This window comes from Melopsittacus undulatus, chromosome 5, assembly GCF_012275295.1.
Source record: "Melopsittacus undulatus isolate bMelUnd1 chromosome 5, bMelUnd1.mat.Z, whole genome shotgun sequence".
Classification (NCBI taxonomy): domain Eukaryota; kingdom Metazoa; phylum Chordata; class Aves; order Psittaciformes; family Psittaculidae; genus Melopsittacus; species Melopsittacus undulatus.
In genome coordinates, this window is record NC_047531.1 from 81628351 (window position 1) to 81655053 (window position 26703).

General features: G+C 37.7%; 1 protein-coding gene across 1 annotated transcript; it reads left to right on the forward strand.

Annotated features, from left to right (window-relative positions):
* Positions 1 to 161: 161 nt before the first annotated feature.
* INTS13 (integrator complex subunit 13) lies at positions 162 to 23112 on the forward strand. The gene is made up of 17 exons (XM_034063181.1): positions 162 to 374; positions 1847 to 2078; positions 3941 to 4015; positions 4788 to 4990; positions 5262 to 5342; positions 6538 to 6628; positions 8268 to 8396; positions 10027 to 10111; positions 12674 to 12763; positions 13725 to 13814; positions 15075 to 15253; positions 16011 to 16181; positions 16582 to 16736; positions 17744 to 17974; positions 18889 to 19028; positions 21491 to 21626; positions 22429 to 23112. Exons 2-17 carry the CDS (start codon positions 1854 to 1856, stop codon positions 22466 to 22468), a joined length of 2121 nt encoding a protein of 706 aa, XP_033919072.1. The 5' UTR covers positions 162 to 374; positions 1847 to 1853; the 3' UTR covers positions 22469 to 23112.
* The last annotated feature ends 3591 nt before the right edge of the window (positions 23113 to 26703 follow it).

The following is a 26703-nucleotide window of genomic DNA, read 5'->3' on the forward strand; positions in this document are numbered from 1 at the left end:
AAGGGGAGAGGCGCTCCCCCTGCCAGCGCTGGGGGAGCCGCGGGGCCAGCGGCGTAAGTGGCCGCGCGGGGGTCCCGTGGCCTCAGGGGTGGGCGGAGCGGGGGGGGCTTCGGCCGCTTCTCCCACCCCCGCGGGCGCCGGTCGCGGAGGCAGGAGCTGGGCCCCGAGCTCGCTGCGGAGCCGGAGGAGGAGGAGGAGGAGGAGGAAGCGGGCGGAGGGGCATGGAGGTCGCCTGGGCGGAGGCGTCCGCGCCCGACCCTGTCTAGGGCGTCCCGTGGGCCTCATTCCTCCTCCTCGGAGCGAGCCCGCGGGCGGGCCCGGGCGCGCCGCGGAGCGGGGCCGGGACTTCTGCAGCAGAGGAGGAGCCGGCCCAGGTAAGAAACGCTTCCCTTCCCCTGCCTCGAGCCTGCGGGCGGACCGGCACCGACCTCGCCTCCTCCGCACCCCGCCGGCCCCTCCTGCCTGCTTGGCCCGGGGAGCTCCCCCTTCCTCCCAGGCGCTCTGCCAGGCTAAACATAAGAGGCAAACTCTTGGGCCAGGACCACTGGGCTTGGCTGAGGCTGAAAGAGGTGAACTGTGCCCCGGCAGCTGCACCTGTTGCTGAGGGAAATCGTCCCATCATTCCCCCACCCCCCCAAGGTTCTGAACGCAGTTGACTCGTTTAAGTCATAGAATCACAGAATGGTTTGGGTTGGAAAGGACCTTGATCGTCTAGTTCCAATCCCCTTGACTTGGGCAGGGATATGTCACTCAAGGCCCCGACCAGCCTGGCCATGAACACTGCCAGGGTTGGAGCATTTATAGCCTTTGTTGGTTTAATATTTTGTTTTATTAAATGAACTTATATATCTTTGGTCTTGTATATGCTGTAATTAATCAGCATTTGTGTGGACAAAGTAGATTTTTATATTACAAATGTTGCAGAAGCATCTGGAAGTTGAGTAAATTTGAGGAGCGTTTGACCTGAGAATAGTGGTCTAAATAGCACTGGTCTGAGATTAATTTTCATATGTAGTTTGGGTCTTCAGGTTAGGATGTCCACCCTAACACAAGATCTGATGTTATAGTTGCTTCAAAAGTATTTCAGCGATGCTGTAGAAGAGCAAAACCCAGTCTGTTGTGAAACAGGGAGGTGTACCACACTTCATTGCAGAGCTTCTAAGCTTTATGGCTGGGACAAATACCAGGGTGGTCCTATGAGTCTTGCTTGATAAGAAACACATGCATTATAATTTCAGACTTGGTGTACCTGTCAGTGAGAGATCAAAGTAGAGATGCAAATGTTGGTTTAAAAACAGAAAGATGTATCTAGCAAAGTGAAAGCTGAAAAATCTACTTAGAAGTCAGGTGTTTATGCAGCTTCAGACTTTGTATAACCTAACTAAAAATAACTTTTTTTTCCATGTTGCTTATTTTAGGAAATAAGCTTTAAATAGGAAGCAGTTTTTGTACTTTTATCCCCCCCAAAGTATCCTTTAATTAGAAAAATGGGGAGGATAATAGTGTGCTTTGGTCTTACCTTTGCAACACTACTTTTCTCTGTTTTTTCCCTCCTAAGGTTAGGAAATAGAAATCTAGTATTCTATATACATATGCTAGCAAGAGTTCTAAAGGATATGTATATAGATTCTTAAACTGGGAATTTTGTTGGTTGTATTTTTTTTAAAGCTTAGCAGTTTTGTAGGACCTAATGTATGCAATGCATAATCTACTGCAAGAGGTAACCTTTGAAACTTGCATCGCCTAGTAAGATGATTTTTACTCTTACTAAGTTGCACAGTAATCTTGATGTGACTTTTCTTGCTTTGTACAATTTTGTTCAGATGTTTATATCTGCTTCTTTTAGGAAGAAAATGAAAATCTTTTCTGAGTCTCATAAAACTGTTTTCGTTGTGGATCACTGCCCGTATATGGCAGAGTCCTGCAGGCAACATGTGGAATTTGATATGTTAGTAAAGAATCGGACCCAAGGAATTATACCTATAGCACCCATATCAAAATCACTATGGACCTGTTCGGTGGAATCATCCATGGAGTACTGTAGAATAATGTATGATATTTTCCCTTTCAAGAAACTGGTAAGTTCTAGCCCCACTGCAAATGATACTTTATAGCATAAGGGGTATTTCTTCATTTTATTGTAGTCTTAATATTGTTAGCTGATGGTTAGATTAAAAGATCAAATATAATTTATTATGTAAAAAATTATTTCTGCTGTTGTTACACTTCATAGCTATTTAAATGGGTTTGAGGAGTATATGAATCCCAGTACATGTTTATTTTTGGATCCTTTCATTGTCTTAATGTCACTTTGTTACTCGGTGCAAAACATAGAGAGATGCTTTAAGGTAACCTGCAGATATTATTGTGTTCTCCAGAGCTATAAGTTTACAAAAGCTTGAATGAGGTATTGTTTCAAATTGAATTTGATTTCTCAACATGCTTGGTAGCAATGCATAAGGTTCTTGGTCTCAACTTTGAAGTAATTCTGGGTTTTAGGGACAGGTAGGGTTGCCTTTCAGTTACCAGTTTGAAAAAGTGGGAGAGTTTCCTGGCACACAGCTCCTTGTTTAGAAAAATAAATCCCTGGTGGGTTCTGTGACACTGTATCATAAATTAAGGTACTGATACTTGTTTTTTAGATCTTTTCTCACTGAGTAAATCATTGTGCAATGTCCTATAGGTTAGTCACCCTTAAAAAAAAAAAAGGAAACATCCTTGTGACAGTAATATTGGCACAAAATAGGGATGGTGGAATACTGGCTATGTCAGGGAGCAGCTGAGCCAGGGGCTGGGCACTAACAAGTACATACAGTAGTTCAGTGGTTTGATGCATGTCATCTGCACTGACTTTATGGATTACATGTCCTTGGTTCTCAAGACAATGAATGTTGAATTTAGACTCTGGAGCATTTAATACACGGTCAAGTCCCATCGTGGGATTATATCAAGTGTATGCTTAATGGATTTGAATCAGTTGGCTGAACTGAAGCCTCTGCTCTCGTGAGACCTCACTTGAGTATTGTGTGCAGTTCTGGTGTCCTCAACATAAAAAGGACATGGAACTGTTAGAACAAGTCCAGAGGAGGCCACGAGGATGATCAGGGGACTGGAGCACCTCCCATATGAAGACAGGTTGAGAAAGTTGGGGCTGTTCAGCCTGGAGAAGAGAAGGTTGCATGGAGACCTCATAGCAGCCTTCCAGTATCTGAAGGGGGCCTATAGGGATGCTGGGGAGGGACTCTTCATCAGGGACTGTAGTGATAGGACAAGGGGTAATGGGTTAAAACTTAGACAGGGGAGGTTTAGATTGGATATAAGGAAGAAATTCTTTACTGTAAGGGTGGTGAGGTGTTTGGGGGGGTTTGAAACCAGATGATCTTGAGGTCCTTTCCAGCCCTAACTATTCCATGATTCTGTGGTATGGGAAACTCAAGTTGAGGTGGTGGGTGTGCTTCCTCTTGACTTTTTTGTCGTCATTAGAACTTATGTTGCTATGTGATATTTAGTAAATTTTGCTAGGTATTTACTGCTGTGATCTACTGTGACAGTCTTTGGAGAATCACTTGTAATATTGCAGGATAAGTATTTATTTTGTAGCTATTCTTCTGAAAATATTTCCTAACTATTAAAATTCTTCATAATACCCTGCAATACTAATTTGGTCTAGATACTGATTTAGTAGCTTTAAAATATAAACAGAGTAAGAAGTTGCTAACTGTAATGTTACAAAAGGGTAACTGAATGTAGTAGGAGTGGATGTTTTTTGTGGTTTTGTTGTCTTATTTTTAGTTTGCCTGGTCATTGCACATATCTCCAGAATATCAGAAGAAAGGGTGTAATTCATATTTGTTTGGATTTGAGGAAGTAGCCATAATGGCTGTTATCTGTATGGTTTGATATAGTAAGATCTTACATGTGCTTTTCTTGATCCTTTTAGGTGAATTTCATTGTGAGTGATTCTGGGGCTCATGTCTTGAATTCTTGGACTCAAGAAGATCAGAACTTGCAGGAGGTATGCTTTGTAACTCTCCTTTTGGGTTTTAAGTCTAGATTAATTGTGGAATAAACAGCAGCTTCTTACGATGTTAAGTATGAAATAACTTTGGTTAATTAAAACAGCAGACCTGGTCTGAAATTGTGTAATAGAATTTTAAGTAGCGACCTGTGAGGATGGACTATTCTATAGGCAGCTTTACATAAGTTAAAAAGAATCCAGTAGCTTTGAGTATAGAGATATATATTAAATGTTGTGAGGAAATTACCTATGTATTTCTTCTTTAATTTGATGATACTTCTTGAATTTTAAATTTGGTTTTCTTTATATGTGCACTATAGGCAAATAAACTGTAAAAAAAGTGAATATTCTCTTGTTCTCATTTTGTTTAATACTGAATGGGCTCATCCTCTGAAAAATTTGTTTTCTCTGGGGAGGAACTGAATTTCCAGAATCTCAGAGAATAAAAGCAGGTGGCAACTGATAATATTATAATTGATTTCAGTATTGAATATAACTTGTTATTATAGCCAGGTATTTTTCAGTAAGAAATTATAACATTCTCGAGGCTTTGTAATACTTAATAAATGAATTGTAAAGAATAATTTAAGGCCAAATGTTTTCTATAAGGTTGGCAGCATATAATGGTCTTTAATAGCTCTGTCTGGTTTTCTCTCAATATTAATTTGCATGTAAGGTCAGTTATAATGATGACTTTTTCTCTTAGCTGATCACTTTAACAAAGGGCTGGGAAGTAACTTTCAATAACAATTTTTTTCTTTTTAATTAGTTGATGGCAGCATTAGCAGCTGTCGGGCCACCTAATCCTCGGGCAGATCCAGAATGCTGCAGCATACTTCATGGTCTGGTTGCAGCAGTTGAAGCACTCTGCAAGATAACAGAATACCAGCATGAGGCTCGAACCATGCTCATGGAAAATGCAGAGCGTGTGGGAAACAGAGGAAGAATAATCTGTATTACTAATGCAAAAAGGTATGTATGATCATGTGCTTCTACCATTTGCAGAGAAGTTCTTCCATAAATCTTTAGAAGCCTTTTGTTGTCAGGAATTCATGCTCTACATAGCTAGCTTTTTTGTGGTCTTTGTTAGATTCTTTTTTGCCTTATTAAACATTTCATCTAGGGTGGTCTGTAACAAATCAAAGAATTCCCACTTGAAATAAGAGGGTATTTAGTGGCATGTTGCTTTGAATGGGAGGATTTGTTATCCTGCATTAAAAATAAATATAAAATGTCTTTCTAGTGACAGCCATGTTCGAATGCTTGAGGACTGTGTTCAGGAAACCATTCATGAGCATAACAAACTTGCAGCTAATTCAGATCAGTGAGTATACATTTTACAGATGTAGCTTATCATATTTTGTCTGTGCCTGTTGCCTCCTCTGTGAAATATGGATGTATTTTTGTTACTTAAAATTTATTCTAATGAACTGTTTGAATGAATACCTGTGTGAAATAGAAGTTGCTAAATCATGATATTGTTGACTTAGAGCTGGAGTGTAGTCATTAGCTTTTCAGTACCGTCATTTATCCGCACCGGAACAGTACAGTATTTTAGGTTGTTACATTCTACATCTTGCTCCAAAATAAAATGTGTAACTGTGCCTTGTTATATATTGTATATTTGTAATCAGTAGTGCATCTGATGCATGTTTTCTTCTCAGCACTGCATTAGTTTTACATTCACCTTCAGCTAAAATAGTTAACTTCTTTGAAATTAGCCTTTAATTTCTAAATTATGTTGCTTGACACTTCCCTTGAGATAAAGAAATCTCTTGAAATACAGGTTGTGTCTCCAGTGAGAAGTCATTTTTCCACCATCTGTTTTGTCTAATTAAATGCTAAACTGTTTGGCCCAGGGACTGTGTATTGCCTTGTAAAGTGTATAATAGGTTGAGATCTTATTCTTGATTGCTCCTTAGGCACTTAAATAGCAGAAGCGGGAGTCTCCTATGTTTACTTGCTGCAGTTGCAGTTTCAGCATGTAGGAAGGATACTGCCCCAGAGAATCAGATTCCAAGTCCACTGTAAAGACAGAAAAGTGATCTCATTCCTGTAGGTAGAGATGTGGAACAATGTTTTGATCTCTCCAAATTTCCAGCCATCTAGGGAGATAAGCATGCTATCTGGGGAGTTGTTTTCATATTCACTGGAGTCCCCTTATTAATACCTGTGCGTGAACTTGAAGACACAAATCTTCTGTAGTGCTGGTTTTCGGCTGAATGAAGCCGAACAGGTTACACCAGTTAAGGATCTATTCCACTAATATGTCCCAAAAGAAACACAGTGCTATAGCATTGGAAGAGCTAGAAATGTTATGCTTTTCTTAAATAATATTATTTTAAAGTATGTGCTTTTGCAAATCATTGTTAACATAGTTTCTACAGAATGCTTTCAGAAACAGTATGATACATCTGTATAATTCCGTGTTTCTAAAGTCAGATAAGTCTTGGAAGAACTGATTTTCTAGGAGATAGCCTCCAGTGTGGCAGACTAAATAGAAAGCTTTTATTTTTAAGTCTAATGCAGATTCAGAAGTGTGAATTGGTCTTAATCCACACGTACCCAGTTGGTGAAGATAGCCTTGTTTCAGATCGTCCTAAAAAAGAGGTAAGGAGTTTAAAATGAGGAAATTTGTCCAAGGATTAGCAATCACATCAGACTTGAAGTAGACAGTGCATGTTAAGTATTCTGCAATAACATTTTGTGCTCTGGTCTCTGGTAAGGTGTAGGAAAAAGTACAGGTGATAAGTCTCAGAAAAGCTGACAGCAAGAATATTGTCATCTCATATAAATGCTTTTTCTTGGTTTGTAGTCTTGGTGTGTACATGATACCCCTTTTTTGATTTCATTACTTTTTTGCATTAATCATTCATGATTCAATTTTGGTTTTGTGAAGTAAGCCTCCTAATGCTACAGGATTATAGTCTTGGGGTTTGTTTTTTTGAGAATGAAGCGCACATTTAAAAACACAGTGGGAAACCATCAACTACTTGGTGTGTTGAATAGGTTAGTTGAGTAACTTTTCTGCTATTCAAGCATAAGCTGCTAGCTAACACAAGCCTGGTTTTCCCAAATCTGTCAGTGAATGATGTAGATACTATTCAGCACTGTACTGTTCTATGTTATCAAGACTAACATGTGAGAGTTTTTAGCCTTTTAATTGAGTGGTTTTCTCATGAAACCGAAATTAGCTTTTTATTTAACACAATGCCCTTTTAATGAAAAGCGTTGGAAAATGTATCTGCTTCCAAGTGAAAGGGCAACATTGTAGGAATGTAGAATATGCTTGAAGTTCATCAAATACTTGCAGAACCCTACAGGTAGTTTTAAAGATTATTTTATGAAAAGATGAAAGGATGCATATAAGAAATCATTCTATATATTAACATCTCAGTTGTTCAGTAACCAAAGCATGTGTATATTATCTGTGGACTTGTATGCTTAGTGGTGATTTGAAATCAAGTACTTCCAAAATGTTTTGTAATATATTCTGCTCTTCATCAAGTCTGCTTTGCTCAGTATTTTAACGTGCTGCTTGTAAGAAAGAAAAGACACAGAAAACTCTTAAGCTTAACATGAAAGGCATCTAGTCCTGTATCTACCTTCCTGAGAGTCTTTTCTAAAAGACACTTTAGTTGTGCTAAAAAAAAACCCCAACCCTACATAATTGGAAGAGAATAAATGGTCTATTACTTTCCTATGTAAGACAGTCATCTTTATCGCTGTGTTGGTTTGTCCTTAATTAGTTAGGGAAAAATCAAATGTATCTTATGGCTTGCATTGTTTTTGCTCTGTGTGTGTGTTAGTATATATATATATATATATATATATATATATATGATGCAGTTATAGGTAGGCATATGAAAATTAGTTTGTTCCTGTTACTCAGTAGGTAAAAGAGCAGGAAAACAAGGCCAGGAGGTGCTATTAAGACTTCTCCATGTTGTGATGCTGATTCTTCCTATTAACCATTAACAAAGCAGGTTTTTAGCACACTTCTGATTTTTTGTTTTTTTGATGATCGATAGCAAGTGGGACAATCGACAAAACCAGCAAAATTCTGAATGAGAATTAATTTTTGCTTCTTCCTTCTTAGTTTCCCATGGAGTGGGTTTTTTTGAGTAGTAATTTTTGCCCCAGTTAAATTTAGTAGTATAAATGGTGCTTATTTTAGAGTTTTAAATGAGTAATACTGTTATGTGGTAATATAACTTAATTCATTAATAGCATCTGCTCTCTATTATAGCTTTCACCTGTTTTAACCAGTGAAGTACACAGTGTCCGCGCTGGTCGCCATCTGGCTACAAAACTGAATGTTTTAGTACAACAGCACTTTGATTTGGCTTCAACCACAATAACTAACATTCCCATGAAGGTAATACTGTGTCTATAGCTTTGTGTTAACTGGCTACATCACTTCTAAATTTGTTTGAAAACTCTTAATGTTTATTTTAATTGAATTTTTACATTGTTTTTCTCTCCATATCATATTTTCTGTTTTGTTTTTTTTTTTATTAGCCCACATTCAATGTCTGTGACCAGGTTAGTAAAAATAAAGGGGAAAAACATTAAAGAAGGATCACAGAACAATATGTTGTATTGCCGAATCTCAATTTTTGATGTAGCAATACAAGCGTTATTTCAGTTCTGCTTGTATTACTTTATATAAATACAATCTTATTTACCTCAGATTACTTTGTCTGTGATTCTTTTGTCTTCTTCTAGTTGTGTTTAGATATTCCTGACCCTTGTGCATTAGAGTGGCATAGTGAGTCTTTTTCCTCTGTTTCATTATCATGCCCACCCAACATAAAGGTGTTTGTAACTAATAGCTGACTTTTGACTAAAGGTTTTCCAGTAGGTTTTCCAGCTTGAAGATCCATAAACCAGAAGCAGGGCATAGCGGATATATCTACTTAAGAAAGAAATCAAACATCTTCTGTTCAGAGTTGCTTATGTCCCTAATTTTAAATTTTTTATCACTGCTGGGAGGGAAATCACTGCAACTAAGAATTCAACTGTTTTTAAATTTATAATAATCTTCTGATTGGGCAGCAAGGGACAATTGAAACAGAAGTGTGCGTATTCAGACAAAAAGGGCAGGGGAGATCAACTTTCCTGATTTAATAAAATTCTTCAAGTTCAAATACTGTCGATCATTACATGCATCTTTGAAAACTAGAAATACTGTGTGCATTTTATGAGTTAAAACATTAAAATAAAAAACATTTTCACAGCTTTTAATGAAATTTTGACATGGGTCATGGCATAAATGTGACTTAAGTTTGCAAATACCTTGTCTGTAACTTTCTGACCTGTGTGCTACTGCCTCTCCCTTCTGCCTTTGTCCTTATAGTAATAGACTATGTTGGGTTCTTTGTGATTTTTTTTCTTTCTTTCTTTATTTTTTTAACTTGGCATAAATTACCAAAGTTACTGTTCTGTTTTTGCTAGTTCTCTGCAGCTGTTTAAAGATGCAGTGTCCTCTTTACAAACATCCATTTTTCAGCTGCGGTTATACTTGTAGATATCTGAAGTGCAAGGAAATGGTAGTTGGAAGCATGTTTTTTTGGTTTGGATTCTTGATTTTTAGGTATGAAAAGTAAGTGCCAATCTATTCTGCAGTGACCATTTTGGCTGCTCAGAAAGTTGTAACTGCTAGTGGTATTGAATATATTGTAGGCTTCTTTAACATCACTGATTTCAACAAAAGTAGTTAAGCTTGTTTTTATCTATATCTTACACTATGAACCTTGTCAAGGCATTTCTATGAAGAGGAAATCAGGGTTTCAAAAAGGAAAAAAGAGGAAATGCAGATGGCTGCATCTTTAAACAGGTCAGAGAGCAGACAGTTTCCTCAACATTGCAATCCCGTTGTTGTCTGAGGCACTTTGGAGGCTTTTTGTTTTCTTCTGGAGTGAAAGGTAAATGTAGAATAATTCATTTATGAAAACAGACCTATTGCTAAAATAGTTATATTCTTTCTACCTTTGTTTTTTTTAAAGGAAGAGCAACATGCTAACACATCAGCCAACTATGATGTGGAGCTTCTTCATCACAAAGAAGCACATGTTGACTTTTTAAAGAGTGGTAAGTATAAATAGTCTTCTAAAAGTGGCTTTTGATCAGCCTGCTTTCACGGAGATTGCGAGCTTCAACTTGATAAAAATTCTAGGCATGATTAGCATATTTTCAGTTATTCCTTACAACTCAAGAACTTAATTTGTAATGCTGGCATTGGAGATTTACTCATTACTCACTTTAAAGTAGTAATAAAGTTGTCTATACTAGTGGAAAAAAAAAGGTCAAATTCACCAGACAAGTTTTCACATATATTCAGCTTATATGTGTGAGGGGCATGTCAACTTTTAGAGATATAAAAAGATGAGAGACCGGATGTGCTGTGATTTTGCAAAACAAAGTACTTCTTATGAGTATTTATGGACAATTGTTCCTTGCACAGTTAAACTTTTAATCTGTCAGGTAATAATAGTTGCCATCACTTACATCTCATAGGTCTGTTTTATGACAGTAATTGCTTTGGAAAAGATAACAGTTATTTGGCTTTTGAGCTTTCTTATTGTATTTGAAATAGCTATTGTAGTTTCTGTAAATCTAGAATTATTACCTAATATTTCTCTGAGGTGAATTTTTAATAACTCCATTGAGGTTAGAAAAACACAGCAGTAAGGCTTATGCACAACTATTTTGTTACAAAACAGTGCTTGATGTATAATTTTGTTAATAAACTGAGCTAAAAATTCTGTATTAGTAGAATTAAATGTGAAGTGGTGGTGAAAAAAACTGTGGCCTGTGCCACTGTGTAATGGGATACTTTGCCAGTATGCCTTTTCAGTGCTGAGATCTCATTTGAAGCTTTTAAAGGCTTGTATATACTCTGTTTTAACTTACTGCAATGATTGTAACTTCTGTTATATGACTCAGTGCCATTAAAAGTTCAGTCTGGTTTACTATGCAGATAGAATACATGTAGGCTGTAAATAGTTGTTTCATTATCTGAAACTACCTTATATAGTTTTAAAGCATTAGAAAGTTGATTATGGTTTAATTTCTAAGAAGTAAAGAATTTAACAAATGAGTTCTGTCAGTTATTTAAATAAGAGTGGATGTTTATTTTCTGAAGTTTGAAATCATGTTCCATAAGTAGCCATTTTAGGGAGTTTGTGCTTTGTTTTCTCTTAAGGGGATTACCATTACTTTGAGGTAACTCATTATCACCACAAGTACTGTGCATCGTATTTTAGTGGAGTGTATGATTAAGGGTTGAGGGGGAAAAAATAGCATGCTACAGTAATGAATCAGACTTACCTGAACTTGTGTTACTGTGTTGAAAGCATAATGCTTTATTGTAAGGGGTGAGAAACAGTTTTGTAATACCTATTTTTTTAAAGAATTAGTTTGCTAGTAAAAGCCAAAACCAAATTCTGACAGCAAATGCTCTTCATTTTTCTTCTATTCATAGATTCTGTAAATTTGGGTTTCTTTTAATTTGTTTTTGAACAAATCTTTCAGCTGTAATAGCTCTGATGCAAGAAAAGTAATTCATTTGCATTGAGCTTATTTCTGTGGAATGTTGCTAGAGGATTTTTAGATTAAGTAAGTTTGTCCTTTAGATAGTGAGAGGTCTTCTAAAATGATCACAGTTATTTTAATATAACTGGGAAAAAAAATCTGCAATTTACTTGCATGATTAATAATCAAATAAGACATTTATTTTGTGATTAAATGTCTTCCTGAAATAAAAGGATATTTCTTACATGAAAGATTAGACTAAACTATAGCAAATAACATGTAATAGTGTGTGTCGACGTGTCTCATTCCTCCCAAGTGTGGTTTTGAGCATATTAAGTGACTATGCTACAGTAATTATGAAATTTCATGCAAAACTCAGTTAATTCTTTGGTGAGAAATTGTATGTCAAAGATCATTAAGAACTCATTAGTGGAAATGTAGTTTAATGTATTAGGGAGTATTGATGTCCGATTTAAGGCCTTTGTGTGTTTTTTGCCAGACCACACTGTCAATGAGACATTGTATGAAAGTATTTTAATGATAAAACATCTGTTGCCAGTAGAGCATGTTGAGAGATGTTCAGATTGAATCTGACATAGCAAAGGTACTGAATGATGAGACTAAATACTTCTTCCCCCAAAAAGCTCATCTTGTCAAATGTGCCTTTAGATCAGTTTCAGTTTTGACATGGGGATATAATTTGTAATAAAGAAATGATAAGCTCTAACATTTGTTAAAAGTTCTGACTTCCGTGTGGAAGAATAAAGAGGATATTGTCTTAAAGTCCTAGGCATTTCAGAAGAAAATACTGTTACAGATAAAACATATCTATAATTTTCTGAATGCTGAATCAAACCTGTGGAACATGCTCTGGAGCTTCAGCATTTTATTTGCAGAGTTAGTTTTTAAAATACTTTCAATGGCTGCTGATTTTGGAGGTTACTTTTTAACTGCTGCTGCAAATAATTTTTTTGCTCAAGTTGGGTATCTGACTTAAAAGTTAGATTACATTTTGTATATGCTCATGTTACAAATATTTTGTACCACAAAGTTTAGAGTTTTTTATTGCAATATAAAAAATATGGTTGATCACACACTTTTTCTGACTTTATATTGCAGGTGATAATCATGTAGGTGGCAATAGCAGAGAAGGCACATTTAAAGAAACTGTAACATTAAAGTGGTGTACTCCTCGGACGAATAGTGTGGGTAGGTAATATGGCATCTTACAAAACTGCTATTCTAACTTGTGTTGAACACTATTCTCTCTGTACATGGAGAAGAATCTGAACAAGGAGGTAGTTCATTTCTTGTTAATGTTGGTTTTACCTTTTGCTCTAGAAACCTTGCTGCTGCCTGCACCCTGATTTACTAATGGTCATAGAATGCTCTCCTGATCTTGGCTAATTAGTGGTTTGGGTAAGAGGTGGGAGGGGTTTTGCTTTGTGGCTTTTTTCATTCTCCTCTTAAGTATCATGAAGTTGGTCCTTGACTACAAGGTTGAGTAATTGTTTGCTTTCCCACGGGGCCAAGTGTAACTTGTCAGTTCCACGGTGGTGGGGTTTTAGCATAGCATCTCTGAGACATTGAATCTTTTTTTGTTTTAATTCTGGGGGGAGGAAGGAGAGATATAATCAAAGTATTGACTTTAATCTTGAGTGCTAAATAAAAAGTTTTGTAAGGAAATTAAATGTATGCAATGGTGCTATCAGTGGACTAGTCCCTCTAGATTAACTTTCAGATTGAAGTAAGGGAGAGATCTCTCTCCAAATCTAAGTGAAGGAAAGACACAGAAGATTTGGGATAACATCGGAACCCCATGGCCATTCAGATTGTGTACCCTTTATATTATCAGCAAAACATGTTGACTCTTTGAGCCAGCAGCTCAAAGATATAGATAAGTAGGAGACAGCTGACTCTACAGTGAAAAAAATCATGAGTTAAAGAACTGGAGCTTCTGCTGGAAATGGAAGTTGGGAAGTATTTTCAGTTCTTGGTGTTGAGGATACTGGAACAATTGCAAGAACATTGTAAAAGGAGCAGTCTTTTAGTTAGAGACAGCTGGACCTCTTCTGCTGATTGTGGAATAGCCTCCTCTCCCTTTCATTTGCAGGATGTTTTTTCTGTATGTGATACTACACTCTTGACTTTTCTACTATTTATTTTTCAGAATTGCACTATTGCACTGGAGCATACAGAATTTCACCAGTAGATGTAAATAGCAGACCTTCTTCATGTCTTACAAACTTTCTTCTTAATGGTAAATTTGTGTCCTTGGTTAATGATTTAATTTTTTAATTAATATTGTGAATAGAGCACTTAACACAGTTTGTGTTACAATTGATGTCTGTATACTGTAAAAATACCAAGTTTATTTTAACATGTTGTATAAATAAGAAAGGTGTTAAATGTACTGAAAGGCAAATGGAATGTGTTTTGAAACTTGGAGATGGTGGGGAAAGATGTAAAGAAAGAAGTATTGAAATATGGTAGTTCTTTCTGAATCTAAATATAGTACACTTCTTACTTCATGCTGTTTAGTAGGAAACAGTGCTTTCAGTAGTTGATAGTGCCCTTGATCACAGTGCTTATTCCGACTATTGCAAAATATTAGCAGCTTAGGTCTGTGCCTGATTTTTAGCATTTGCTGGGCAGCCTCAGGAATCTCTTAACTGGGTTATGACCAACTAAGTATGTTGATCAACTGAAGCAGACATGCCCATTATGTGTACTAGGATCAGTTAGAAAGTAGGTTAGATTTGTTTATCTTTAGCTTATCTGCAAGATCCTGCCTGTTGCTATGAACAATCTTGCTGTAAGAGGTTGTCATTTAAATCCTGTTAAAAAGGTAAGCCAGAGCTTACCTTGTTTGTTCCAAACACGTAATACGTAGTTTATGTTAATTTTATGTTTTTCTTACACTTATTTTTTTTAATTTAATGGATTTCTTACACTTTGCAAAAACAACTGCATTACAGGCATCCTTTTAGTAGGATGTTTTCTTTAGTCAGATAATTTGAATGTCTAAATAAGTATTCAGTGGTCTTATTAAATGCTATTTTAATGTATTTTTCTCTAAAGGTTCTGTACTGAAAAAGCACTTTGATTAATAAAAATGGTTAGAACAAAATTAATAGCATATTGTGGATAACCTCTCTTCTGATCTATTTTTGTTTCCACATAATAACTTGTTCAGCAAATGCACCTTTTTATGCTTTTACTGGACATAAGACAAAGGCAGTTTTATTTCTCTGGAAAAGTGTATCCATTTAAGCATTAACAAATAGTATCCATTGATACCTTTATACTCAAGTAGGTTTTTATGTTACTTTTTAGAAGTTGTTTTTAGTGAGACAGTTTCTGCTATAGGGATGAGTAAGTTCTTGTTCAGCTAGGTGAAAATTCAGCTTTAATGGATCCATAGTCTTGCTGGATAGGTACAGACCTGTATTGTATATATTTAGTTTTTAATCTAAAATTGCAGCACAGAAATGAATAAAACTGATCTCATTTCCAACAGGTCGTTCTGTTTTGTTAGAACAACCACGGAAATCTGGCTCTAAAGTAATTAGTCACATGCTCAGCAGCCATGGAGGAGAAATTTTTCTGCATGTATTAAGCAGCTCACGATCAATTCTAGAAGATCCCCCATCAATTAGTGAAGGGTGTGGTGGGAGAGTCACTGACTACCGGATTACAGTAAGATTCTCTTTCTTTGTTCTCTTAAATTGATGCTTATCTCAGTTGACAAGAGATTTAGTGCAATAGATGTGTAAAGGGAATGTTGGTACATTTTCTGGGGAGCTGGAGCGGATTGCATGGTCAAACTATTTTTCTTTGTATTACTGATAGACATTTAGCATGAAGTAGCACATCTGCTTATTGTTTTTCCTGCCCCATAGAATCCTTTCCATGTCAAGGAAGTACTTGCCTCCTTATGCACTATGAGTATTTTAAAGTTTGTTCTAATTCTAGAGTAACATTTTTCTTGGCAAGTTTTTTCTGTGGGCCAGATACACATGGGACTGTCCTGCTCATTGTCAGAATAGTTTGTACAATAAATAGGTGTTGTCAGCTTTGAACCCTGGATATGGAGCAAACAATCAGCTGGCATTTTGTTTCCTTTTTTTAACACATCTTTTGTATCTGTTGCAAACAAACAAGGGGCTTCCAGGAAAACATACAACTCTTTATCATACATGAAATACCTTGCAGATCCAGGCCTCCTTATCAAAAACCTTGCATCAACTTTTAACGCATATTTTTCTAGAACTGTTTTTATATTCACCCTGAATAATGTACATCTGAAATCTACAAATAGGGCTTTGGTTGCTAGAGGCAAATTTAGCTGTGGGGATGGTATATGGTTACTGATAAGACTATGCTGTTTTGCCCATTCCGTGAAAGTTACTTTGTTAGAGAAATGCCTAATTGTATCTTGTTTGGTTATCATTAGGATTTTGGTGAATTTATGAGGGAAAACCGATTAACTCCTTTTCTAGAGCCCAGATATAAGATCGATGGAAGTCTTGAAATTCCATTGGAACGTGCAAAAGATCAGTTAGAGAAACATACACGTTACTGGCCTATGATTATTTCTCAGACTACCATCTTCAACATGCAAGCTGTAAGTTACCTGTGGTTTGTAACCTTTTAATCTCTTCTAGATAAAGCTTCGCCTTGCCACTTGATGAAATATTAACTGTATCTTATAAATCACTTGCCACAAATCTATTTATTTTCAGCTTTTTTCACTTAAGTACTCTGTATTTTATGTCAATAGATTCTATTCAATAGGCAATGACATCTAAATAGGGTAGAATATTGAATCTGACAGCTACAGTGCTGCTGGGTAAAGAAAGCACACGTCTGCATATACCTGCTCAGAGTTACTACTAAATTGAGGATAAGAGGGAAGTGTTTTTATTGTGCAATGTTCCACGGTTCCATTGCCTTTGTCACAGGAGAGAAACAGGAAGAAAGAAATCATAGATTTTTCTGGTGTTGACTTATATTTTGTCTTACAGGTAGTGCCATTAGCCAGTGTGATTGTAAAAGAAGCAATGACTGATGAGGATGTTCTGAATTGTCAAAAAACAATATACAATTTGGTAGACATGGAGAGGAAAAATGATCCGCTGCCCATTTCAACAGTTGGTACCAGAGGAAAGGGTCCAAAAAGGTTAAATGCATATCTCTTTTTGTTGATATTGGACTTTTTTCAGAAATACTCTTGATACTGTTTTCATACCAAATTTAAGATTTAAGAAGTTTGGTCAAAGATAAAATGCAGCAAAGTGAATGCTGTATGTCCGCAAAACAAACGCCTACATCATTTAGGGGCTACCACAGTATTGATACTGCTGTATGTTAGGGGAAAAATACATAATTTTATTAGCTAGGAGTTGTGAGTATTTGAAAATACGAAAGCAAAGATAGTCATCAAGAAAGGGAAGAGATTGATACAAGCAAGGATGGAGAAAATGGAATAATTTCAGATTAATAAATGAACAATGCTTTAAAATTCGGTTACATTAGGATAGTCCAATCCTTTTGAAGCTGTTGTTAAAAGTATGGGCAGCTCCTTTAAAACAAGCATAGATACCTGAGTCATTGTCTTGTGTGTATTGTATTTCTAAGAACTGGCTGAAAAAACTTCAGCTACAGATTTGCCCCCATGACTGGAATTTATATACAGTAGCATGGTACAATTCTGCCTAAATTTCTTTTTGTCTAAAGAATTAAATACTAATATATTAATACTAATAGAAATTATTAAAAATTAAAAATACTAATAGAATTAAATACTAATATCAGTACATGAGTATGTGGATGCTGACATTGCATAGATAGCAAACACCTGAGGGAATTCAGAAGTGCCTGTTGGGAGTGAGATCTTGTGGAAGTTAAGAATTTGATTTCAGTGGACACAGCTTTTTTGATTTCAGCTTAACTCTGGATGTGAGCTGGAAAATGTTACATGCAGGGTGGTTTCAGGTTTCAAGAATGGAGTAATTCCAGGTGGACAGTCTCCACTACAAGAGGACAGAGAATCTGTTTGGAGTTATTCTTCGGGTCTAGGGGTTTTTTTGGGGGTTTCTTAAGGTATATTTTTAACATTAATTTATTCAGTGGTTTAATGATCTAGGTAACTCTGTATGTAATACTTGGGTTTTTTTCTGGCCTTAGAGATGAACAGTACCGGATTATGTGGAATGAGTTGGAGACCCTTGTACGAGCACACATAAACAACTCTGATAAGCACCAGCGAGTCTTAGAATGTTTGATGGCTTGCAGAAGCAAGCCCCCAGAGGAAGAGGAACGCAAGAAACGAGGTAGAAAGAGAGAAGACAAAGAAGACAAGTCGGAGAAGTTGGGCAAAGACTATGAATCAGATAAGCCATGGCAAGAATCAGAAAGGTAAGTTTTCTAATGTGAAATAAAACTGTAGCATAATCATTTTTGTCTGGCCCTATTGCAAAGCGGAGAGCAATTGTGGTGAAACAGTTGTTGGCTTAAATTTGATGTGTTCATGCTTTTAACCTTGGCTTACTACCAGGGAGTGTGGATCCCAAGGTTTTTTGCATCAGTCACCCCTACCAAACTTGGTAAATGGGCATCTTATTACAGTGCCTGCTTATCAGGCTTCTCAAATCAACGTATTTTACAAGCAGTGTGATTTTTGCACAAGTTGTTGACCACTTAGCAGGGCTTTGCAGCTTGAGGAGTCATTGTTTGATTTTTGTTTTAGCCACACCACCTATTAGACATTAAACAGCTCTATAAAATATAAAGCATGACTAAAAACTTTGGACAGGCAGTTATTTTTGTCCTGAAAGTTAGCTTAGTGTTTAGGCAGATAAACCAGATTGATGTGGCTCACTTACGATATTGTCACCATGCTGATGGTGTTTCATGATGCTTTTGTGTATGATCAAATGCATTCTTACAACTGCTTGTACTTTCATATCTGAAATAAAAATGGAGACTGAGATAAAAGGTATAGAATAGGCCTGAATTCACATAGAAAAGATAAAGGAGATAGTGTGGTATTTTTATATATTTTTGCTACTCTTTCCTTCAAAATTCTGGATTATTTTATGATATAAATACTGATAGCTAACTTATTTTAAGATCTTTTCCTTTACTTAAGGCTTTATCCAGAGGATTATTTGGCTAGTCTTCCCTATTGCTTTTCACTCATTCCAAGGAGTCAAAAGAAATTTTTTATGATATGGGTTGCGTATAACTTTGAGGAATACAGAATGGTGTCAAAGATCATATGTGCTGAACTGGCATATTTTTCTTCATTGTTTTTCCTTCCCTCTTAAAAGGCTAAAAGGTCTCTTGGATCGTGAAAAAGAAGAACTAGCAGAAGCTGAAGTTATCAAAGATTCACCTGATTCTCCTGAGCCACCCAACAAGAAGCCTCTAATTACAATGGATGAAATGCCCACAGTTGAAAAGGCAAAAGGTAAACCAGAAGAATTGCAACATCTTTATGATCAGGGACCTGGAACACCTCCCGTATGAAGATGGGCTGAGAAAGTTGGGGCTGTTCAGCCTGGAGAAGAGAAGGCTGCGTGGAGACCTCATAGCAGCCTTCCAGTATCTGAAGGGGGCTTATAAGGATGCTGGGGAGGGACTATTCATTAGGGACTGCAGTGATAGGACAATGGGTAATGGGTTGAAACTTAAACAGCAGAGGTTTAGATTTGGATATACGGAAGAAATTCTTTACTGTGAGGGTGGTGAGGCACTGGAATGGGTTGCCCAGGGAGGCAGTGAATGCTCTATCCCTGGCAGTGTTCAGGGCCAGGTTGGATGAAGCCTTGGGTGATATGGTTTAGTGTGAGGTGTCCCTACCCATGGCAGGGGGGTTGGAACTGGATGATCTTAAGGTCCTTTCCAACCATAACTATTCTATAACTCTTATGATTCAAATTCATGAAACGCCTCTGCTGAAAGTATTTCCTCCTAAGCAACATTCCCAAATAATCTTTGAAAACCAAGGCTAGGCTAGTGTAGGCTAGTCTAACCCAGGCTAACCCAGGGTATGCCAACCCAGTCTAGGCTAGGCCAGGCTAGGCTAAACCAGGCTAACCCAGGGTAACCCAGGCTAGGTTAATCCAGGCTAGGCTAGGCTGGGCTAATCCAGTCTAGATTAGGTTAGGCTAAACCAGGCTAGGCTAGCCTAGGCTAACTCAGGCTAACCCAAGCTAAACAAAGCTAGGCTAGGCTAATCCAGGTTAACAAAGGCTAGGCAAGGCTAGGCTAATCCAATCCAGTCTAGGCTAGGCTAGGCTAAACCAGGCTAACTCAGAGTAACCCAGGCTAGGTTAACCCAGGCTAGGCTAGGCTTGGCTAATCCAGTCTAGATTAGTTTAGGCTAAACCAGGCTAGGCTAGCCTAGGCTAGCTTAGGCTAACCCAGGCTAAACAAAGCTAGGCTAGGCTAGGCTAATCCAGGTTAACAAAGGCTAGGCAAGGCTAGGCTAGGCTAGGATATTCTAACCCAGGCAAGGCTAGGCTAACCCAGGCTAGGCTAGGCTAACCCAGGCTAGAATAACCCTGGGTACCCTAGGCTAGGCTGACCCAGGCTAACCAAGACTAGGCTAGGCTACGCTAAACTACTCCAGGTTAACCAAGGCTAACACAGGTTAGGCACAGGCTAGGCTAGGCTAGACTAACCCAGGTTAACCAAGGCTAGGCCAACCCAGGCTAGAATAACCCTGGGTACCTTAGACTAGGCTAACCCATGCTAAACAAGGCTAGGCTAAATTAGGTCAGGCTAATCCAGGTTAACCCAGGCTAGACTAGGCTAATCTAGGTTAACCTATGATAGGCTACGATAGGGTAGGCTAACCCAGTCTAATCCAGGCTAGGCTAACCCAGGCTGAGGATAGGCTAATCCAGGTTAACCAAGGCTAACTCGAGATAACTCAGGCTGAACTAAGTTAAGCAGGGTAGGATAATCTCACCTTTCTAATCTTATCTGAGCTAATCTGACCCGGGATGATCCAAACTGGGTCACTCGAGCTAATCTGACCCCGGGCTAATCTGACCTGGGCCTAATCTGACCCGGGGGTAATCTGACCCAGGATAATCTGACCCAGGCTAAAGAAAGAAATTCTTTACTGTTAGGATGGTGATGTACTGGAATGGGTTGCCCAGCGAGGCTGTGAATGCTCCATCCCTGGCAGTGTTAAAGGCCAGATTGGACAGAGCCTTGGGTGACATGGTTCAGTGGGATGTGTCCCTGCCCATGGCAGGGGGGTTGGAACTAGATGATCTTAAGGTCCTTTCCAACCCTAACTATTCTATGATTCTATAACTATTCTTATTCTTTAAAGATAGAAGTTGTTGTATCAATCTGTATTTTGTAAAGTAATTAATTGAATCTTACTGGAGTTAAAGCCAAGTCACTGAGGATAACTTTTAATTAAATGCTCAGTGTTGAGGAATACTTCATAAATATGTTAATTCTTATTAAAAGAGGTACCAGGATACTGTGTGGATATACTGATAAGTTCTTAAGTTAATGGGAGGGGGTTGGATGAGTTTCTGGTAGTGCTTTTTTAGCTACTCTACGTCAGAAATGCTATTTAAGGCCAGGTATTAGAAATCACTGCATCCTGCTGGATAGTTGTCAGAATGAGCAGTTCTCACTGACATTGCTTCCTTGGTGTGAGCTGCTGTCCATTGCAGTGGCTGAGCTGATGTTCAGATTCTACATTTGAAGCAAAGTAAATCTCATATGAAGCAACTACTAAGCTATTATCACTGCATATTTTTTATTTAGCCTCTATCAAAAGGTTGTTAAATATTAGTGGTTTTAATATGTTATAGTACCATAGTCTGTAATTTTTTATCTCTAAAATGATGTTTAAGACATCAGAAATTAAATCACTTAGACTCTTTTTACTTGCAATTTTAGGGCCAATGTCCTTGCTGTCTTTATGGAGTAACAGGATTAATACTGCCAACTCTAGGAAACACCAGGAATTTATTGGTCGTTTGAACTCTGTCAACAATAAAGCTGAGCTATATCAACATCTGAAAGAAGAAAATGGGTTTGTATCAGTGAATGCATCAGTACAAATATCTTGGCAGTAGTCAGCTTGTAATATGGAGGAATAATACTTCGGTTACAGCAGTAAAAAGACTCCTTACTCTCTCGAGGTTTAAAATGTATACATCTCTTCATTTCTCAGTGCTGATGAGCTATACTTCTGTTTGCTTTTCAGTTTGTATTTGCTGAGCAAGGCTGAATAGTGATAAATGGTCTTTCCCTCGGCCTTATTCATTGCCCTTGCAGCAAAACTTTTAAACTTCAGGGGTTAAATGGTAGCTAAATTGAGATGTCTTCTGCCAGTCTGTTGCATGTTTTAGCTTCAAAAGGAATGGCTAGTATAAAAATATTGTTGATAATAAAGTGGTTGAATCTTATGCTGTACTAAAAAGTACTGAAAAACCAAGCCAACCTCCTCTTAGGTGAATAAGATGGTGGTAGTCAAGGATCCGTGCAAGAAGGCTGGTAAAAATTAAGCCCTTGAAACAAAACTTGTTAAAGCTCAGATTTTCAAAATCGTTTTTCTGTAGTGACATGAACATGGACTTTTGTCCTTTTGGTTGATAATGGGTAACTTTTTTGCAGTTGTTGCAGGAAAGTTTCTTTGCAAAAACCTTTCCTCTGTGTACTAATTCCTTAAAGAAGCATTAGGCAGAGATAAGATTGTATGTTGGGGGCAGGGAGAGACAGGATGGTTGTTGAAGTAAAAAGTAATTATTAAAAATATCAAAGTCTAGGATTTTTTTCCTTCATCTGTCATGTTTCTAATAACAAGCTTTACCAATTGTTATCTTGTGTTTCAGAATGGAAACTACAGAAAATGGAAAAACAGGCCGGCAGTGATGATCAGTTTTGTTTCTTTGAACAAGACTTGGCTGACTTGCAAATATATTTAATGCTGGAATAGATACTGGTACCATTTCAGTACAATTGTATAGCTGTGGTTTGGTTTTTACATTTTTCTATTCTTATTTTTGCTATGAAATACGAAATTGGCATATCACATTAAATGAATAGTGTGCAAATAGGGGCTGTCCTGAAGTATTTTCTAGTCGTGTTTTTAGGCTGAAGAAAACCTGTGCTGCCATGGACTAAATGAAATAAACATGTTAGTCAGTTTACGGTCCTTTCCCCCAAGTATTGTTTCATATTTCAAAATCAGTGATGACTGTTAAAAAAAAAAACCTTATTGTTAATTTTGGTTGATGAATACTTTTATTTATATGGAACTTCGTCAGGAGTCCAGAATGATGGAAGAAGCTGCACACTGAGCTGAGAAAATGCTGGTCTTGGTTTTCAACTAAGGGGTGGGAGGGAGAGTGAGTGGTTCTACTGATCAAAAACTGTTGTTTTAAGGGATTTTTAAAATTGACTAGAACTGATTGTTAGAAAGCAAAGCCTTTCAGGTGGTTGTGCTGGAGTTACATCTTTGTAAACTAAAGTAAAATAAAACTTTTGCTAATCATTAAATTATTTTTGATGAAGTATGCCCTCTGAGACACCTGTGGTTTTAGCTCTAAGCTTTTTGAATGTCATTGGAATACCTTCTGAATATTGATGGCTGTGAAATGGCAAAGTAGGTGATCTGCCTTTAGTTTCTTTGAGTAGAGCCTTTTGTCTTAATGAAGTAGAGTTCTTGAACAGGAAGACTTTCACCCAGTGTCTGTGATCTAATCCCTTACAAGATTTTGGGTTGGTTTTCAAATGGGTCAGCTTGAGTGGGTTAAGGAAAAGATGCATAGCTAAGCTCTCTGAGTAGATCTGTTTACTGATCCGCATCCATTGCCTTACTCTAGCTTGTATAAGCAACTGAAGGTCTCACAGATTTGAGATGTTATCATTTCAGTTGATTTAAGACACATCTTTGAGCTTTTTCTAAAACTAAGTGAATATATTCATATTTCTTCACCTCAAATGTTAAAATAGCTTGACTAGATCTGAACACAAATAACATTCAGGTGTACTTTGCTTATATTGATAGCTGAGTCCTTTCTTCAGCTGTGCATAATTTCAAGGTGATTTTTTTAGTCACTGTGATGCAGATGTTCTAAATGATTTTAGAACCATTTTACACAAGAATTAAAGAGTATTTGCCTGATATTTTTTATCATTCTGAAACTTATATAGCATTTGCAGAAGCAATGTGTAATTTTTGGAGATTCTAAAGTCAGAAGACTTTAATTTTCACTACTTAGTTGACAGTAGGATGTCCTGTATCACCACATCTGTTGATAACTTAAATATTCTGAAGGGGAAAACTACCATGGAGTTACTGTTTATTGTAAGTTTTGGGGTTTTTTTTTAATAAGGTTGTATTGCATTATCAGCCTCTTACTTACTAAAGGACTGTTGATGTCTGGATCATACGGAGCATGTAAATGTCAGCTCTATGCAATTTTTTGCTGGTCTAGAGAAGTGTAACTGAAAAGTTTATCCTGTGCCTGGGGGAATCGTGTGTTGCATCTCTTGATGTGCCATTAATTTGCAGCTGCAGTCCTTAAATATGTGCAGTAATTAAATACTTTAATAGAGGAAAAGAAAAATTCTGCACCTGCTGGTAAAATCCCTGTTTGCTTTGCATGTTTACTAACTACAGTTTCCACTTTGGAATATCTGCCAGGTAAGACTGTTAAGTGATTAAATGAACAGGCCAAAGGTAATTAGTTGTCTGTAGACATGTATTCTAAATACTTGAAGATTCTTACTGAAACATGAGATACAAGAGCTGATGTTTCCTGTAGTTAGTTAGGTTTATATGTTACCAGTCTTATGTCTAAACTGTTGACTACATTGAATTACTGCTGCTTTGTTGACTTCTACATTAAACTTCAGAGCTGGTTTATAGCTGCATGGCTTCTAGAAAGCATTGAAGTAATCATCTAGAGGAATTTGTGTTTCTTCTGACTGACTGCCGTGCCCAAGATGACACTTGAGGGTTCTAGTGCCTTTGAATTTCAATGGAAACGTGTTTTGTGATGGTCCTGACAGTTTGGCCTCTTTTGTGTAAGATGTGTATTTATGAACTGGGGAGTCCTAATGGAGGTAATTTTACTTAGTACTGGATGTGACCAGATTCCCACCAGCATCACCTTGGTATAGTTTTTCTTATTCATGTATAGATTCCTTTATCTGCTTTACTTGGCATTTTGTCTTAGTACATAGTTTCAGGGTTCTGATTTTGCTAATGCCCCTTCATCAGGCATAGGCTAAGTGTGTTCTATTTTAGATTGAGAAATAAAATCACTATCTGCTGTGACTTTTTTCTGAGTAATAGGGATAATACATTCTAGTACAAATCATCTTTTTGTAGATTTGCTCTTAATGTCATTTAAATGATCTCTTAAGTCTGTGGATATTGCCTTGGTCATTCTGGGCAGTCATACCTTCTTGATAACAGGGAGGGAGTTGATATTTTGGTGGCTGGAAAGATGGTAAGACGTGAGGCAGTCTTATTGACCTAGAATACTGCTGTTGAGAGGTAAGTGGTATCCATGACTGTGGTGAAGGTGAAGCCCTGCACTCATGTACAGGTGGTTTGCGAGGTTTCAGGACATCCAGTTCCATATTGGCATGGCTTAGCTGGGGGTTCCTCTGAAATGTCATCGACTGTGGTCCAGGAATCTTTCTGTGATACTTGCAAAACCAGTAAACCAGTATTATTAGAACCCCAACAGTGGCACAAAGACTGCTTAGTAAGGCAAATGGGGTCTTCCTAATTGTGGTGTTATTCTTGTCTTGAGGTGTAGGCACAGCACTGTTGAAAGACCCATCAAATGGCTTTGTGGTGGGAAAGCAGATTTCACTATACGAAACATTGAAAATGACATCAATTTTGTATTCTGGTAACATTGCTTTGACAAAGCGTGGGCTAACATACCCATCTGGTACTCTTAATTTCTCTAATGCTTCCTGGATTTCATCTTGTGCACACCAGCTGGAAGATGTGTTGGCACTTGTACACAGTAGCTTGTTATACCACGAGATGACTGTGGACCCAGGTTTGAGAGTGATCACTGTAATGTCTTTGGGACTACTGGAGTTCAAATAGAGGGACAGCTTTTCTAGAAACAAATGAATCCTTTTCCTTTCTCTCAGGAAAGAGTAGTAGCTGTTTTTTGTTCTGACAGTGTAAAGATGGCATGGTACATTGGTGGGCTTCAGAAGCTCAACAGTGAAGGATTCCCAGGCAGTCAGCCCTCCTGAATCCGTGGCAGACAGCAGAAATTCCTGAGGTGAATACTGGAAGTCAATATCAAGGGGATAGCCATGCATGGTTTGCTGAGAGGTGTTAAATTGCAGCCAGCTTTCTGATCCCAATGGAGAGCCATCAGTTGGAATGATTTTTAGCGATAACTGAGTTGAGTTGCCATCTTCCTCATCGTAAAACGTGTTGGCAGGTATAGGAAAAAAGAAGAGGCATCCGATAGTTGCTGTTAGGAATTTAATAGAATGAACAACCTTTGGGGAAGAGTTTGCTCGCCCTTTAGAGAGGAGAGAGAAAAGGAAAGAATTACAAGGAAAAAATAGCTATCTGGTAATAATAGCAAAGAAATCTCATCAGCCTCATGGGATAATGGAGCAGGCCTCTAGAGGTCCCTTCTAGCCAACGTCCTGCTCAAAGCGGAGCTCTTGCCAAGACTAGTTGAGAACAAGCATGCCTTTGCTTCCCTGTGTGACTTGTTCCATTGCCACATTACACCCTGATGTCTGAAGCTCTTGAGATGCAGTTTTGTGGCTATTGCCCCTTGTATCATCTGCCATTCCTAAGAGAAGTGTTACAGTGCCCTCTAAACTTATTTTTGGGAAAAGGAGACTTTGTTTAGGGTCAACAGAACTCTCAACTTTTTCTTGCATTACTTCCCTTTATGATGGATATCGTAAATCATTCTTTCCTATGAAGTAACTGAGCACTACCACTTACCTACAGCATCATCCTTTTGGAAGACAATTTGAAGTTGTTTTTTTTTCTAAAGATCTGACTGCATTGAGATGCAAATGTGCTGGAATCTAGAGTTTTATAGCATCCGTAAATGGGGATCACATGCTAATCCTTGGGAGACTGAAAATACATGGGTTAT